Here is a 17027-nt window from a genome sequence, read left to right on the forward strand (position 1 = left end):
GGTGCCAGCCTCTCCTTCCCGTCCCTGCCCCAAGTGGGAGGGGGGCTCTGAAGCAGCGATGCCTTCAGGGTGTGCGTGGCTGAGGAGCTGCACATGCCCCTGGCAGCCTGGCCCCGGGGTGGGAATGTCCTTGGTCCCCAATGGGCTCCTGGAAGATCACGGTCTCTGTCTCCTGCCTGGGGGCTGGCGGGGGGGGAGGGGGGAGGGGGGAGGGGAGACAGCTGTGCTGTTTAGCTCCACATTCGTGAGCTGGCAGAAGCTCTGTGGGGGCAATTCCTTGCAGGGGGGAGGGGGAGGCCTTAGCAGCACGTGTCTCAGTGCTGGGGGGTCTGTTGGAGGAACTGATGGGGGTGGGGCTGACAGAGCCAGCTGTCTGGACTGCTCTGGACTGGGGGCTCCAGTGCAGTTGTCCCACTCAGGCTGCTCTGGACTGGGGGCTCCAGTGCAGCGGTCTCCCCAGGGAAGAGGGAGTCATGGGGGGGGGAGAGAGAGCACTGCCCCTTTGAGCTGCAGAAGGGAGAGAAGGGTGGGGGTTACTGAGCCCCTTGAAGGCCAACCGGGGACAGGAGAGGTGCTGCTGTTTTGCCCCCCCCCCCCCAGTGTGTGGGCCTCGTTGTCTCAGGGGCTTTGGGTGCTTTGGTGGGTCCTCGAAGCGCTGTGGCCCTGGGCCCCTCCCCCCCCCCCGCCTGGGGCTTGCTGCTTCTGTGGGAAGGGTGGGGTGGGGGGCGACACTGTAAATGCCAGCTGCTCTTGCCCCCCCCCCCCGCCACTTCTGCCCTCCTTGGGTCTGCTGTGGTTTCTGTAGGGCTGGGCCCCGCAGGCTCCGGAGAATGAAGCCCCTTCCCCGTATTATTCCAGGAGACCTGTTTATTGGTGGGCTTTCCAGGAGAGCGGGGCTCTGAGGAGGGGGGGGGCACTCAGGCAGCCTTCGGGGCAGGCTTGGGGCGGGATGCAGCCCGGTACTTCTCTATGACTTCTTTCAGGCCCTTGGAGAAGTGAAGGTCGGCCTCGATGGTCAGGTAGCCCTGGGGGGAAGGGGGAGGAAAGAGTGAGTGGGGGGGGTCCCCTCTGGGTGTTCTCCTCTTGTGTAAAGGGCAGCTGAGCCGCGGCTGCTTTGCTTGCCTTCAGGACTGGCCCCCTGCCTACCATGTGGTTCGTGAGCACCTCCTTGGTGAAGTCCATGCCTTCGGGGAGGGGGATTTGGACACCCTTCTTCATCTTCTCTGTGGGGACAGTAGTGGCCCAGGGTCAAGCGAGGGGCTTCCGCTTGGGCCTCCCTCCTCCTCCTCCTCCTCAGCCCCCCTCTTACCGTTGATGAGGGGCATAATGGCCAGCTGCAGCAGGGTCTTCAAAGGTCCCTGCAGTGGGATCAGCTGGAAGAAATGCGGGGGGGGGGTTAGAAAGGGGTGGCTGCCCTGGGAGAAGAGTCCCTTTTGCGGGGGTCTTCTCTGGGCAGGTCAGAGGTGCCCCCCTCCCCACGGCTGCCAGCACTTACTGCCAGGGACTCCAGAGCCGACTGGTTGGAGGAGATGCGGAACCTAAGTGGGGCGGGGGGGGGGAGATGTGAGAAGAGGCCTCCTCCCTGCCCTCCCCACCCCCCCACCCCCAGGCCAGGCCTGCCCCACCTTCTCAGGTCCAGGAGGACTTGCAGGGCCTTCTTGTGCAGGGTCACCCTGGCATTCAGCCGTGCATCCTAAAAGGAGGGAGACGAGGGACAGGCTGGGAGTGCGTCTGCCGGGTCCTGCATCCCACCCCCAGCAGAAAGGCTGCTCTGGAGGGGACAGCAAAGGGGGCAGTGTCCTCCCCCCACCCCGAAAAGTGCCGCAGGGATAGCCCTAGCCCACACGTGCCCCAGGCCAGGCAGATGGCAGCAGGTCAGCAGGGCCTGCCCTGGTTCGTCCTGCAATGGGGGACCCCAAGGGAAGGCTAGAGGCAGGCCGGGACAGCCCATCTCTGCTCACCTGCCCAGACCGGAAGGGCCCAGGCCAGCCCCTTCTTACTTAGCAGGTCTCAGGCGCTCAGCAGGAGGTTCTGGGGCAGCGAAACACCAGCCCTGCTTGGCTTACCATGGTCATGCTGGAGAGCTGCACCAGGGGCTCGTTGGGGGGCACCAAGAAGATGCCCAGGCTGGCCGAGACAGACACGGTTGTGCCCGAGGGCTTGATGATGCAGGAGGGGGGGGCCGTCACTTGCAGCTGCAGCATCAGGGGGGCGTCCACCACCGAGGGATTCTGGGGGCGGACGGAGGCCACTCAGGAAGGCCCACAGAGGCAGCCAGGGTGTGAGAGATGCTCAGCCTGCCCCGGGGACCTCCATGGTCTACCTCTGCTTAACGGCTGGGGAGAAGCCATTTAATTCCAGCCCGGCTCCCAGGCATCTGGCTGAGTCAGGCAGTCCCACCGTGGCCTGATCCAGCAGGTGCCTCCAACTTTAAGAGTAAAAGCTGAAAGGGGGGGTGAAGCTCTGGCCGCAGAGAGGGCCGAGACCCCAACCATGCCTTATGGGCCCAGGCTGCCGGTTCCCCTGGGCAGAAGGCCTCGGCTGGCGCTCCGTGGGCCCCTGAGGGGGGGGGAAGGGTGTACTGGGCCCTTCAGCCCCCTCCCCTCAGTCCTGCAGCAGCAGATCGGAAGCCCCCACCCCCACCGCCCTCAGCTGCGTCGCCTACCATGAGCATGATGCTGCCGAAGAAGGAGGCTCTCAGCAGGACGTCCAGGTCTTTGGGCACCTGGGGAGAGAGCAGAACCTCAGAATGGGGGCTGCCCCCATCGCCTGTCCAGAGAGCCCTCCCCCCCCAACATGCACACACACACACACACACCTGGTCTCCAGCAAGTTCCATGCTCAGAACGCCCGCGTGGTAGTAAGCAAAGAGGGCGGAGTCGAAGAAGTGCTCGGAGAGGGACACGTACACCATGCGCTCCGTCCCCTTGACGTGAAGCTCTGGGGCCAGATTGGGGAGGGTCTGGTTCTCGGACACCAGTGGGAAGAAGGAGCCCTGGGAAGGGGAGTGGTGGGTCAGACGTGGGCTCTTAAGGCCCACAAACCCACCCCCACAGGTTTGGGAAGTGTCCCTGCATCAGGTGACCCTGGGGGCAGGCACTGGACCCCCAGCCCCCCATGGACACACACAGTTTGCCCCACTGCCCACCCTCTTTGCCTTCCCGGCACTACCAGGGGCCCCTCCCACCCCCCCCACCCCCGAGGCATTCCAGGGTCCTTCATATTGCCCCAGAGAGGCGCTCTCTGTGGGCCCAGCCTCACCCTTGGGGCAGCTGACACTGTTACGGCCGGAGCCCCACAGGAAAGGACCCTGCTGATACTCGGATGCAGGATCTGCCTTTGGGGGAGGCATGGAGGGGGTGCTTTGCCAGTGGGCTTGGCCCGGGCAGACTCTGGACATTTGGGGAGAGGGGGGTTGAGCACCCCCTGAGTCCCCCCCACACTCTGCTGCCTCTGGCCTTTCCCACTGGGACTCTCCAAAAGGAAGGGGCCTGCTCTTCTGGTGGGGGGCAAGAATCTGCTCCCTCCATGGTCAGGCACCGGTCTATTTTGGACATCTTTCTCCCCTTCCCCCTCCCAAGAGTCAAGAGTTCATTTGTGGGGTACCCCAACAGGCCAGTGAGGCTGAGAGTGAGTGGCCAGTCTGGGACCCCCGACAGAGGTCCTTTGTTTGTATGGGGCGCCGGGGATTTCAGCCTGGTTCTGAAAGGCCCACAGCTGCCAGGCCCTCTGGCTGCTCCCTCTCCCCGCCCTCATGGAAGATACCTTAAAATCCAAGTCCATGGTGTCAGAGGTGATGATGGGATCCCGCAGGACGGAGTAGTCTATCCCAATATAATCATCCACTGGGGTACGTACTGCAAAGGAGAGGAGCAGAGTGCCTGCTGGCCTTGCCTCCCACACGCCCTTTGTCCGCCTTGTGGGCCACGACTCTGGCAGGGAGGACCAGCCCCACTGCACCCCCAAGGGCCCCAACCGGGCCCCACTCACCGGGCACCGTGTCCAGGACTGAGTTCAACAGCACCAGCCCTGCGTGGTTGAGCACGGGGCAGATCTGGAAGGAAAAGGAGAAGGGTGGGGGAGCTCCACAGATTCCCCCGCTGGGGGAGGAACAAGTGCATCAAGAGCTCCATGGTCAAGTTGGGTGGGGCAGGCAAGCACTTTGCTCTAAGGCTCACAACACCAGGAACAGGAGCCTGATCAAATAGGAAAATCGTGCCCTTTCAGTTGCCATCACTCTGAGCCCACCCAGGGGGTCCAAAGGATGAAGGGGCCACTCCAAGGGGGAGGGCCTGTCTGACCCCACCCCCTCCCCATTTCTTCGTACCTGCTGGTTGAGGAGGAAGCGCATGCCACTGGTGATGAACGTGGCCAGGAACTCATACACCTTCCTGCAGAAGAGACACCAGAGCCGCCATATCACGGCCAGAAGGCAGGAATCGCCCCTCGACCCTCTCAGCTGAGCAAATCATGAAACTGAAAGGGTTGTCTTCCAGTCAGCAAGAGTAACACACCAGCCCCCGTCCTGGATCACTGGCTTGGAGCAGACCTTGCTTCCATATAACCTCCACATTCAGAGGCACTCAGCCTCTGAATCCCAAAAGCCGGAGACAACACCAGGGGAAGGACCTAGAAGCTCTGCCCTGTGGCTGGCCCTGCAGAGGAACTGGCTGGCCCCTGGGTGAGACGGGAGGCTGGACTGGAGGGACCCTCCCTGGCCTGACCCAGCAGGGCTCTTCTGAGGGTCTTCTCAGGGGAAGGCCTCGGCCTCTCTGCCCTGTGGCTGGCCCTGCAGAGGAACTGGCTGGCCCCTGGGTGAGACGGGAGGCTGGACTGGAGGGACCCTCCCTGGCCTGACCCAGCAGGGCTCTTCTGAGGGTCTTCTCAGGGGAAGGCCGAGGCCTCTCTGCCCTGTGGCTGGCCCTGCAGAGGAACTGGCTGGCCCCTGGGTGAGACGGGAGGCTGGACTGGAGGGACCCTCCCTGGCCTGACCCAGCAGGGCTCTTCTGAGGGTCTTCTCAGGGGAAAGCCTCAGCCTCTCTGCCCTGCTGCTGGCCCTGCAGAGGAACTGGCTGGGCCCTGGGTGAGACGGGAGGCTGGACTGGATGGACCCTCCCTGGCCTGACCCAGCAGGGCTCTTCTGAGGGTCTTCTCAGGGGAAGGCCTCGGCCTCTCTGCCCTGTGGCTGGCCCTGCAGAGGAACTGGCTGTCCCCTGGGTGAGACGGGAGGCTGGACTGGATGGACCCTCCCTGGCCTGACCCAGCAGGGCTCTTCTGAGGGTCTTCTCAGGGGAAGGCCTCGGCCTCTCTGCCCTGTGGCTGGCCCTGCAGAGGAACTGGCTGGCCCCTGGGGGAGACGGGAGGCTGGACTGGAGGGACCCTCCCTGGCCTGACCCAGCAGGGCTCTTCTGAGGGTCTTCTCAGGGGAAGGCCTCGGCCTCTCTGCCCTGTGGCTGGCCCTGCAGAGGAACTGGCTGGCCCCTGGGTGAGACGGGAGGCTGGACTGGAGGGACCCTCCCTGGCCTGACCCAGCAGGGCTCTTCTGAGGGTCTTCTCAGGGGAAGGCCTCGGCCTCTCTGCCTTGTGGCTGGCCCTGCAGAGGAACTGGCTGCCCCCTGGGTGAGACGGGAGGCTGGACTGGAGGGACCCTCCCTGGCCTGACCCAGCAGGGCTCTTCTGAGGGTCTTCTCAGGGGAAGGCCTCAGCCTCTCTGCCCTGCTGCTGGCCCTGCAGAGGAACTGGCTGGCCCCTGGGGGAGACGGGAGGCTGGACTGGAGGGGCCCTCCCTGGTCTGACCCAGCAGGGCTCTTCTGAGGGTCTTCTCAGGGGAAGGCCTCGGCCTCTCTGCCCTGTGGCTGGCCCTGCAGAGGAACTGGCTGGCCCCTGGGTGAGACGGGAGGCTGGACTGGATGGACCCTCCCTGGCCTGACCCAGCAGGGCTCTTCTGAGGGTCTTCTCAGGGGAAGGCCTCGGCCTCTCTGCCCTGTGGCTGGCCCTGCAGAGGAACTGGCTGGCCCCTGGGGGAGACGGGAGGCTGGACTGGAGGGACCCTCCCTGGCCTGACCCAGCAGGGCTCTTCTGAGGGTCTTCTCAGGGGAAGGCCTCGGCCTCTCTGCCCTGTGGCTGGCCCTGCAGAGGAACTGGCTGGCCCCTGGGTGAGACGGGAGGCTGGACTGGAGGGACCCTCCCTGGCCTGACCCAGCAGGGCTCTTCTGAGGGTCTTCTCAGGGGAAGGCCTCGGCCTCTCTGCCTTGTGGCTGGCCCTGCAGAGGAACTGGCTGCCCCCTGGGTGAGACGGGAGGCTGGACTGGAGGGACCCTCCCTGGCCTGACCCAGCAGGGCTCTTCTGAGGGTCTTCTCAGGGGAAGGCCTCAGCCTCTCTGCCCTGCTGCTGGCCCTGCAGAGGAACTGGCTGGCCCCTGGGGGAGACGGGAGGCTGGACTGGAGGGGCCCTCCCTGGTCTGACCCAGCAGGGCTCTTCTGAGGGTCTTCTCAGGGGAAGGCCTCGGCCTCTCTGCCCTGTGGCTGGCCCTGCAGAGGAACTGGCTGGCCCCTGGGTGAGACGGGAGGCTGGACTGGAGGGACCCTCCCTGGCCTGACCCAGCAGGGCTCTTCTGAGGGTCTTCTCAGGGGAAGGCCTCGGCCTCTCTGCCCTGTGGCTGGCCCTGCAGAGGAACTGGCTGGCCCCTGGGGGAGACGGGAGGCTGGACTGGAGGGACCCTCCCTGGCCTGACCCAGCAGGGCTCTTCTGAGGGTCTTCTCAGGGGAAGGCCTCGGCCTCTCTGCCCTGTGGCTGGCCCTGCAGAGGAACTGGCTGGCCCCTGGGTGAGACGGGAGGCTGGACTGGATGGACCCTCCCTGGCCTGACCCAGCAGGGCTCTTCTGAGGGTCTTCTCAGGGGAAGGCCTGGGCTTCTCTGCCTTGTGGCTGGCCCTGCAGAGGAACTGGCTGGCCCCTGGGTGAGACGGGAGGCTGGACTGGAGGGACCCTCCCTGGCCTGACCCAGCAGGGCTCTTCTGAGGGTCTTCTCAGGGGAAGGCCTCAGCCTCTCTGCCCTGCTGCTGGCCCTGCAGAGGAACTGGCTGGCCCCTGGGGGAGACGGGAGGCTGGACTGGAGGGGCCCTCCCTGGTCTGACCCAGCAGGGCTCTTCTGAGGGTCTTCTCAGGGGAAGGCCTCGGCCTCTCTGCCCTGTGGCTGGCCCTGCAGAGGAACTGGCTGGCCCCTGGGTGAGACGGGAGGTTGGACTGGAGGGACCCTCCCAGGCCTGACACAGCAGGGCTCTTCTGAGGGTCTTCTCAGTGGAAGGCCTCGGCCTCTCTGCCCTGTGGCTGGCCCTGCAGAGGAACTGGCTGGCCCCTAGGTGAGACGGGAGGCTGGACTAGATGGACCCTCCCTGGCCTGACACAGCAGGGCTCTTCTGAGGGTCTTCTCAGGGGAAGGCCTCGGCCTCTCTGCCCTGTGGCTGGCCCTGCAGAGGAACTGGCTGGCCCCTGGGTGAGACGGGAGGCTGGACTGGAGGGACCCTCCCTGGCCTGACCCAGCAGGGCTCTTCTGAGGGTCTTCTCAGGGGAAGGCCTCGGCCTCTCTGCCCTGTGGCTGGCCCTGCAGAGGAACTGGGTGGCCCCTGGGTGAGACGGGAGGCTGGACTAGACGGACCCTCCCTGGCCGGACACAGCAGGGCTCTTCTGAGGGTCTTCTCAGGGGAAGGCCTCAGCCTCTCTGCCCTGTGGCTGGCCCTGCAGAGGAACTGGGTGGCCCCTGGGTGAGACGGGAGGCTGGACTGGAGGGACCCCTGGCCTGATCCAGCAGGGCTCTTCTGAGGGTCTTCTGAGGGATAGGCCTCGGCCTCTCTGCCCTGTGGCTGGTCCTGCAGAGGAACTGGCTGGCCCCTGGGTGAGACGGGAGGCTGGACTGGAGGGACCCTCCCTGGCCTGACCCAGCAGGGCTCTTCTGAGGGACTTCTCAGGGGAAGGCCTCGGCCTCTCTGCCCTGTGGCTGGCCCTGCAGAGGAACTGGCTGGCCCCTGGGTGAGACGGGAGGCTGGACTGGAGGGACCCTCCCTGTCCTGACCCAGCAGGGCTCTTCTGAGGGTCTTCTCAGGGGAAGGCCTTGGCCTCTCTGCCCTGTGGCTGGCCCTAAAGAGGAACTGGCTGGCCCCTGGGTGAGACGGGAGGCTGGACTGGAGGGACCCTCCCTGTCCTGACCCAGCAGGGCTCTTCTGAGGGTCTTCTCAGGGGAAGGCCTCGGCCTCCCTGCCCTGTGGCTGGCCCTGCAGAGGAACTGGCTGTCCCCTGGGTGAGACGGGAGGCTGGACTGGAGGGACCCTCCCTGGCCTGACCCAGCAGGGCTCTTCTGAGGGTCTTCTCAGGGGAAGGCCTCGGCCTCTCTGCCCTGTAGCTGGCCCTGCAGAGGAACTGGCTGGCCCCTGGGTGAGATGGGAGGCTGGACTGGAGGGACCCTCCCTGGCCTGACCCAGCAGGGCTCTTCTGAGGGTCTTCTCAGGGGAAGGCCTCGGCCTCCCTGCCCTGTGGCTGGCCCTGCAGAGGAACTGGCTGCCCCCTGGGTGAGACAGGAGGCTGGACTAGGCGGACTCTCCCTGGTGTGACCCAGCAGGGCTCTTCTGAGGGTCTTCTCAGGGGAAGGCCTCGGCCTCTCTGCCCTGTGGCTGGCCCTGCAGAGGAACTGGCTGGCCCCTGGGTGAGACAGGAGGCTGGACTGGAGGGACCCTCCCTGGCCTGACCCAGCAGGGCTCTTTTGAGGGTCCTATCAGGGGAAGGCCTCGGCCTCCCTGCCCTGTGGCTGGCCCTGCAGAGGAACTGGGTGGCCCCTGGGTGAGACGGGAGGCTGGATTGGAGGGACCCTCCCTGGCCTGACCCAGCAGGGCTCTTCTGAGGGTCTTCTCAGGGGAAGGCCTCGGCCTCCCTGCCCTGTGGCTGGCCCTGCAGAGGAACTGGCTGGCCCCTGGGTGAGACGGGAGGCTGGACTGGAGGGACCCTCCCTGGCCTGACCCAGCAGGGCTCTTCTGAGGGTCTTCTCAGGGGAAGGCCTCGGCCTCCCTGCCCTGTGGCTGGCCCTGCAGAGGAACTGGCTGGCCCCTGGGTGAGACGGGAGGCTGGACTGGAGGGACCCTCTCTGGCCTGACCCAGCAGGGCTCTTCTGAGGCTCTTCTCAGGGGAAGGCCTCGGCATCTCTGCCCTGTGGCTGGCCCTGCAGAGGAACTGGCTGGCCCCTGGGTGAGACGGGAGGCTGGACTGGAGGGACCCTCCCTGGCCTGACCCAGCAGGGCTCTTCTGAGGGTCTTCTCAGGGGAAGGCCTCGGCCTCCCTGCCCTGTGGCTGGCCCTGCAGAGGAACTGGCTGGCCCCTGGGTGAGACGGGAGGCTGGACTGGAGGGACCCTCTCTGGCCTGACCCAGCAGGGCTCTTCTGAGGCTCTTTTCAGGGGAAGGCCTCGGCATCTCTGCCCTGTGGCTGGCCCTGCAGAGGAACTGGCTGGCCACTGTGTGAGACAGGAGGCTGGATAAGGCAGGCCTTTACTGGTCTGACCCAGCAGGGCTCTTCTGAGGGTCTTCTCAGGGGAAGGCCTCGGCCTCTCTGCCCTGTGGCTGGCCCTGCAGAGGAACTGGGTGGCCCCTGGGTGAGACAGGAGGCTGGATAAGGCAGGCCTTTACTGGTCTGACCCAGCAGGGCTCTTCTGAGGGTCTTCTCAGGGGAAGGCCTCGGCCTCTCTGCCCTGTGGCTGGCCCTGCAGAGGAACTGGGTGGCCCCTGGGGGAGACGGGAGGCTGGACTGGAGGGACCCTCCCTGGCCTGACCCAGCAGGGCTCTTCTGAGGGTCTTCTCAGGGGAAGGCCTCGGCCTCTCTGCCCTGTGGCTGGCCCTGCAGAGGAACTGGCTGGCCCCTGGGTGAGACGGGAGGCTGGACTGGAGGGACCCTCCCTGGTCTGGCCCAGCAGGCCTCTTCTGAGGGTCTTCTCAGGGGAAGGCCTCGGCCTCTCTGCCCTGTGGCTGGCCCTGCAGAGGAACTGGCTGGCCCCTGGGTGAGACGGGAGGCTGGACTGGAGGGACCCTCCCTGGTCTGGCCCAGCAGGGCTCTTCTGAGGGTCTTCTCAGGGGAAGGCCTCGGCCTCTCTGCCCTGTGGCTGGCCCTGCAGAGGAACTGGCTGGCCCCTGGGTGAGACGGGAGGCTGGACTGGAGGGACCCTCCCTGGTCTGACCCAGCAGGGCTCTTCTGAGGGTCTTCTCAGGGGAAGGCCTCGGCCTCTCTGCCCTGTGGCTGGCCCTGCAGAGGAACTGGCTGGCCCCTGGGGGAGACGGGCGGCTGGACTGGAGGGACCGTCCCTGGCCTGACCCAGCAGGGCTCTTCTGAGGGTCTTCTCAGGGGAAGGCCTCGGCCTCTTTGCTCTGTGGCTGGCCCTGCAGAGGAACTGGCTGGCCCCTGGGTGAGACGGGAGGCTGGACTGGAGGGACCCTCCCTGGCCTGACCCAGCAGGGCTCTTCTGAGGGTTTTTCAGGGGAAGGCCTCGGCCTCTCTGCCCTGTGGCTGGCCCTGCAGAGGAACTGGCTGTCCTCTGCCTGAGATGGGGTGCTGGACCAGATGGACCCTCACTGGCACCTTTGGGAACGGGACGGGAGGGATTCTGTAGAGCGGGAGGCCAAGTGCCTGCCCCCTTGTGTGCAGCCAGAGGCCCATGGCCAAGCGTCTCGGGGGGGGGGGGGCGTGGGGGGGGTACCTGAGGGTGCCGCTGAACCCTGCCTGCATGCGGCCGATGGAGGCATTGCAGCTGCTGTTGGAGATCTTCAGGCGCCCACTGTTGTCCCTGGAGAGCTCCAGTATGGTGTGAATGTGCACCCCCTCCGCAGTGGTGTTGATGGAGCCAATGTCGTAGCTGGGGAGTGACAGGTTCAGGCCGGTGAGGCAGAGGGACCCCCTCCCGGCACCCGAGGGCTCAGGGCATGGAAGGCCCTCCATGCGCCCTTCCTCCACCCACCCAACCCTCCGGCAGGACCCAGAGCCGGCACCCGAGAAGGGTCACAAGCAGGAGTGGGAGGGGCAGGATGGCTCAGCTCTGCCCCCCCGCAGGAGCAGAATCGGGTTGGGGGGGGGTTAGTCTGAGACTGGAGAGTGTCTTGGGACGGATCACCCCCCCCCCCCCCCCCGCTCACAAGAACCAGTAGAGGATCTGGCGCCGGAAGCGCAGGCTGAGTGAGGCGTTGCTGATGTCAAAGTCCAGGTGCTGCCGGGGCTGGAAGCGCAGGTCCGAGTTGACCATCTGGAGGTGGGTCACCCGCACGCTGCAAGGGAGATGCCAGGCGGCAAGGATGCCCCACTGCACCCAAAGCAGCTTGCTCCGCCCCCCCCCCCCCAACCCCCAAGACTGGGCCGTTTCCAGCAAAGCTTCTCTGGGCCTGGGTTGGGGGCACAGCAGAGCCCCCCCCCTGCAGACCATGTGGGAAGTGCTGAGCCAGGAGCCGTCTCTCTCCTGGGGCCGCTCTGCCTGGTGCCCGGCCGGCCTCCCGGCACAGGCCCAGCCGCTTCCTCTTGCCCAGGAGAGGCCGAAACGGCAGCCGTGGAGCCCTGGGGGGGTCTCGTGCCCCCCACCTCCGTCCCGGGCCCAGAATGCCCCTGGCCAGGCAGACTCACTTGCTGATGTTGTAGTGGAACTGGCCCTCCTTGCCGTGCAGGTCGCTCAGCGTGATGTTCTCCAGCTCCTGCTCCACAAAGCGCAGCCCCTCCTGCTTCACTGCAAGAGCCGCACAGGGTCACCGTCTCCCCTGCCCCCGCAGCAGGAGCCGGCAGCCCCCCCCTCCCCCGCTCCCCTTGGACCAGGCCGTCTGCCGAGGGCTCCGTGCCCACAGGCCGCCACTGCTGGGCGATGGGCTCTGGTAGGCAAAGCGAGCCCCATGCCTCCTCTCCCGGGGGAATGATGAGGACCCTGGGCCCCTGGGTCCCCTCCAGGCCTCTTCGCCTCTGCAAGGATCCAACTGGTGGGCCACGGGGGGGGGGGCGGGAGAAGGAGTCCTCCATTGCCCAACTCAGGCAGGCCAAAAACATGCCCTCTGTACATGTCCCTCATTTGTTCCCACTCTTCCTGGGGACCCGTGCGGCTCAAACAGGGCTCTTGGCAGGGACTCCTCTGCTGGGCAAGGGCACCTCCCCGCAGTGCCAAGCCAAGGGCCCCTCTCCCTCTCGCCGGCCTCTCCCTCTCCCTCTCCGGAGGTGGGCCCCGGGCTCTGGGGCTGGGCAAGAGCGCCCGGGACTCCGCCCCACCTAACCCCCCCCCCCCGCTCCTTACCCAGCGCCAAGCCCTTGGCGGTCACTCGGATCCGACATCCTGGCGCTCCAGTGCCGGCGGCGGTGGCGGCGGCGGCCCCCAGGCAGAGCGGCAGGAGGAGAAGGTGGCAGGCAGTCATGGTGGAAGTCGCCCTGAGGGACGGGGCGGGAGAGCGGAGGAGGAAAAAGGAGGCTGGCAGGATGGTCTCAGGGGGGCTGCAGCCCCCTCCCCCACGCAGCCTCCCTCCCGGACGCCGAAGCAGCCCCTGCTCTGCCCAAAGAGGGGGCAATCCTCCCTCCCACCAAAAAAACAATCTCCCCTCCGAATGCAATTCGAGGTGCGCGCCTTCCGTCGAGGAATCGCCCCGTCGCTTCTGGAGCCTTCACTGGTGGGACCCTCCCCCACCCCGTTTCCCACCCAGGCTGGGCGAGGGGCCGGGGTCGTCTCCCCCCTCCCGCCCCCGCCGGGATTGCTGGCGGCCCTTGGCGGAACGTCTCCCCCTCGTGGCCACTCCGCGGAACGACAAACCCCTCCCCCGGGAAAGAGCCTCCGGCCGCCCCCGGGACTTTCGCTTCCGAGCCTTTGCCCCCCCCCCCCCCAGCCTCCGCCCCGGGGCTTCTGCCACTCTCGTCGGACCTTCCAGCTCTGAGCGGCCACTTGCACGGCTTGGCTCCGCGGAACCAGCCGCCGGACCCCCCCCCCCCGCCGGCGAAGAGCAGCCCCCCGCACGGAGTCCGCGCCCATCGGTCCTTCGCAGGCTGCGGCCGGGAGACCGAGAGGCCCTGCCGCTGGCGCCCTCCCCGCACCCCGCAGGGCCATCCGAACGCAGTGGCGGCTGCCTGCGGGGTCCCCGGTAATCTGACAGGCACCCCCCCTCCCGACCTCCCAGCAGACAGCCCCTGCTGTCTTATTTTGGCTGTGGGACCCGGGACTGGGAAGCCCCAAGTTCGAATCCGCCATTGCCACAGACGCCGGCTGGGTGACCAGGGGCGCCTCCCTGCCTGATGCGGGTTGCCGCGCAGAGGAATGGGGGGCGGGGGGGGGGAGAAAGGAAGCCGATCCCTCCAGCGCTGCTCTCGTCGATGCTCCGGCCAGAAAGAGAAGCGCCTCTTCAGCCCTTCCTCGGAACCCCGGAACAGGGGGCCCTTCCGCCGTTCCAGAAAGCCAAGGCGGGCGCCACGAGCGACGCCGCTTCTGCCGTGTCTTTCTCTCTGCCGTCAAGTCCCCGCTGAGGCCAGAAGAGCCGACGGAGCCGGCCGGGGAGGCCAGAGGTCCGCAGAGTCGGCTTGCGTCGCCCGGCCCGCCGGCTACTCTTCCGCCCGCGGACTGAGCGCTTCGCTTCTCCCGCCTTCCCGTCGGACAAGGGTGCCCGTTCGGGGCGTCCTTTTGGCCGGCAGCCACTGTTCAGAAGCGACGCCCCGGCCCTGCCGTGTCCCGCCCCGTCTGGGAAGCGCAGCCGGCGGGCAACAGCCAAGCCCCTCTGCTCGTCTCCGGGCTCGACGGCGCCCCCGCTTCGCGCCAGCCCCGCTCGCTTGCGCGGCCCTCGCCGAGGGAGGCGTCTTTGGGCCCCCCTGCAGGGCAGGGCGCTTCGGCGGCGGCAGCCCCTTTCCCGTCGGCAGCGGTTGCTTGGCCCCGGGCCAGGGGCTTTCCGCGACGGGGCAGAGGTGGGGGGAGTCTGTCTCGGGGCCGGCTCCCGGGCGAGGGAGGGTGGCTGGGTGGGTGGGTCGGCCCGCATGGGCCGAGGGTGGACCGGCCGCCCTTCTCGGAGCAGCCCTGCGAGCGCTGCTGGGCTTACTCCCGGCGCCCGGGCAAGAGATGGGGGCGGACGCGGGAGGGTCCGGGCAGCCCCGACGTGGTGCTTTCTCTGCCCCCCCCTCCTCCCGCGCGCCTGCCCCCGGGCTCTCTGGCCAGCCCCTCGCCGCCAGGGACGCCCCTTCGGGGATCTTCGCCCGCCGCCAAGGACTCACCCGGTGCCGGTCCCTCGGTCTGGCTGGCTACTGCGCTCCTCCGCCTCCCGCCGCCGCCTTTATAGGTGCCCCCGCCGCGCCCGCCGGAGGAGGAGACAGCCGGGCCGGCCGAGCGAGCGAGCGGGCAGAGGCGGGAAGCGCTGGGGGCTTCTGCACTCCGGCCCGGGGGCAGTTAATCCGGAGCAGGGAGCTGCGGCTTCAAAAGTCCGAGCCCGAGGCATGAAGCGAAGTGAAGCGCAGCCGGCCTGGAGCTCGGGAGATCGTCTGTCCCCTCGGCGCCGTCCCGCGCCGTCTGGGCTCCTGGGGGTCCCTTCCTGGGCGCTGCACTCTGGGGAAGGAGAAGGAAGCGGAGGGGCCAGAGAGGGGGGCGGCGGCCGGTCGCCTGTCCCAGGAGAGGGGTGCGCGGGGGGGGGGGTGGATGTTGCTCCTGCCTTAGCCAAGACCAGCTGGGGTGGGGGGCGGAGGCAGTTTCCACAGTGAATACGGAGAGAAACTTCCCGAGTCAAACAGCGGGCGGGGGGGGGGGGCTGGGAAGGAGCATCTGCCCAGAAGCCCCCTCCACATTCCTGCGCCTCTAAGTCTCCTCCCCCCACCACGCAGTCTGACCCCCACAGAGCAGCCAGGGGGCAAGGAGGCACAAGCAGCCCTCTCTCCTTGGCGACCTCTGCAGGAGCCGGGTCTACCCCTGGGAGGCAGCCCCACGGGACTCCGGCTCCCTTCCTTTGGCCACATCATGCGACCCATCTCAACTGAGAGAGCAACTCTGGGGCCAGTGGGGCAAGGAATCCGGGTGACCCAGAGCGGAGCCTAGAGATGACCAGAAGGGGCCCTGGCACAGCTCAAAGCAGCAGCGGTGCAAGATCGAGGCATGTGGCCCCAGCGGAGCCCGAGGACCGCCAAGAGTCAGACACGACCACTGCAGGGCAGAACCAGGCCTCCGAGGCGAGGGGAAAGCCGCCCGAGGAGGTGCCCCTGCACAGGGAAGCTCCCACCTTGAATGAATCTTGGTTGGTCTTACAGGTGCCTGGCTGGACTCATGTTTTGTTATGACCCTTCTCGTTGGTTAAGCCTTTATCACTTTGCACATGTGTGCAGAGGCCTTCTTATGGTCCAAGCCAGGGGTAGTCAAACTGCAGCCCTCCAGATGCGAATGCTGGCAGGGGCTCCTGGGAATTGTAGTCCATGGACATCTGGAGGGCCGCAGTTTGACTACCCCTGGTCCAAGCCTTTGCACAAGAGAGATCTTTTTCAGGTTTCTATTTAAGCAATATTCTGTGGTTTCACAGCAGGCTGTCAGCAACCTTCAGAAGGTTCTCAGCTGGCCCGAGTCAAGCCCTTCCCTGCTCTGGTTTTGGGGTGGGTGGGGGGTGGAGGCTGCCAGACATGCCTCTCTGCATTTTCTTTTCATGCGACTCTTGAATCGTATAATAATTTTCTTCGCACAGACAGACAGAAGCTTAGCCTTTTTGGTTTTAGCCAGGATACCTCTTAGCTTTTGGCTGCAATTAGTAACAGCAAATTTAATATCATTAGCATCAGTAGCTGATCTTCCACAGTGAGGATGGATTTGAGCAAGGAATCTGCTAGCCCCCTTCTTGCCAGATCACTGGCCCGGCTCCGTAGGAGGCAGCATCGTCGTGCCTAGAGGAACAGCAGCTCAGAGGTTGCCCTACCTTGGCTCAGCCAATCTGGCCACAGCCCAAGCCCTGGTAACCTTCAGGCTAGAGTACTGCAGTGCACGCTACATGGGTCTGCCCTTGAGGGCTACCCAGACAGCATGGCGCTATTCCTCTCAGGGAACGGTGGGCTCAGGACACCCTTCTGCCGTCACTCCACTGGCGGATCCCACTTGGTGGAATGTCCGGCTGCAAGAGACCGGGAAGGTCCCTCCCCCCCCCTTCCCCAGTCTTCATGGTGCTGCACAAGGTGCCTGCAGAAATGTCAGGCAATCCCATGGTATGTCTTTGAGGTTCATGTGGGCAGCTGGGCTAGTCTGAGGCAACAGAGCAGTTCTGAGTCCAGGAGCACCATGAAGACCAACGCCCAGAATTAATTACACTTTGCTGGTGCCACCGAACAAACTTTGTCGTATGTATTCTACTGTTCTTATTACATTGGGGTTTCTTTTTCTGCATGCATTCTTCTGTTGTGTGGTTCTCAAATTCCGTTGCGTGGTTCTCCGGCTTTTGCCATTGTTGGCATGTGTGAGATTTCCTTTATTTCATTGCCTTGAAAGGGGGCCATCCACCAGGAGTCCCTGTGAGAAAAGCGGACTCTGCACAAAGGGAGAAAACCACAACATTCCCAGGGCTGGCAGTAAAGCAGAAGTCTCTGCCCTCCCCTGGGGCACACCCATCCAGGCCCCGGTTGAAGGGGAGGAGGCTGCGTGGGGACCGCATCACCGGGGCCGGTTCTGAGGGCAGCCGCTCTTCCGGCCCTCGACCACATGCCCAACTGCCCGGGGCAGCTCAGTGCCCTGATCCAGCCCCAGTGCTGGAGGAGCCAGGCCCTGGCAAGAACCGGGAACCAGGCCCTGACTTTCCCGAGGTGCTGCCAGGAAAGCTGGGAAGGTGTTGCTTCTTGCCCCTCGGCCATGAAACGCAAGGCCTGCTAGGAGGAGCCTCTGGGCCTGTTGTGCTGCTTCCACCTGGGGAGGCAGGTCTCTTCTTGCAGCCTGGGGAGGCACGAGGCCAGAACGGAGAGTCGGAGACTGAAGCGCTGCCTCCGGGGCTTGGCCAGGGAGCGGAGCCAGCAGCAGACAGGGTGGGGGTGGGGTGGATTGCCCTG

The 17027-nt window shown here is 65.9% G+C and overlaps 1 protein-coding gene across 2 annotated transcripts; it reads right to left on the reverse strand.

The window, feature by feature from the left end:
- Positions 1-849: 849 nt before the first annotated feature.
- Positions 850-14544, reverse strand: PLTP (phospholipid transfer protein). 2 transcript variants are annotated; one of them, XM_077336137.1, is made up of 16 exons: positions 14241-14544; positions 12295-12425; positions 11643-11742; positions 11165-11293; positions 10732-10887; positions 4328-4391; positions 3991-4054; positions 3766-3857; positions 2819-2995; positions 2666-2725; positions 2067-2231; positions 1626-1693; positions 1496-1538; positions 1310-1373; positions 1147-1223; positions 850-1025 (listed from the first exon to the last, which is right to left on the reverse strand). In XM_077336137.1, exons 2-16 carry the CDS (start codon positions 12410-12412, stop codon positions 918-920), a joined length of 1485 nt encoding a protein of 494 aa, XP_077192252.1. In that variant the 5' UTR covers positions 12413-12425; positions 14241-14544; the 3' UTR covers positions 850-917. The 2 variants fall into 2 exon arrangements, with proteins under 2 accessions (XP_077192252.1, XP_077192253.1); XM_077336138.1 differs by lacking the exon at positions 14241-14544 and having other exon boundaries at positions 12295-12732.
- Between the last annotated feature and the right edge of the window lie 2483 nt (positions 14545-17027).

The sequence above is a fragment of the Paroedura picta genome, chromosome 4 (genome assembly GCF_049243985.1).
Source record: "Paroedura picta isolate Pp20150507F chromosome 4, Ppicta_v3.0, whole genome shotgun sequence".
NCBI lineage: Eukaryota > Metazoa > Chordata > Lepidosauria > Squamata > Gekkonidae > Paroedura > Paroedura picta.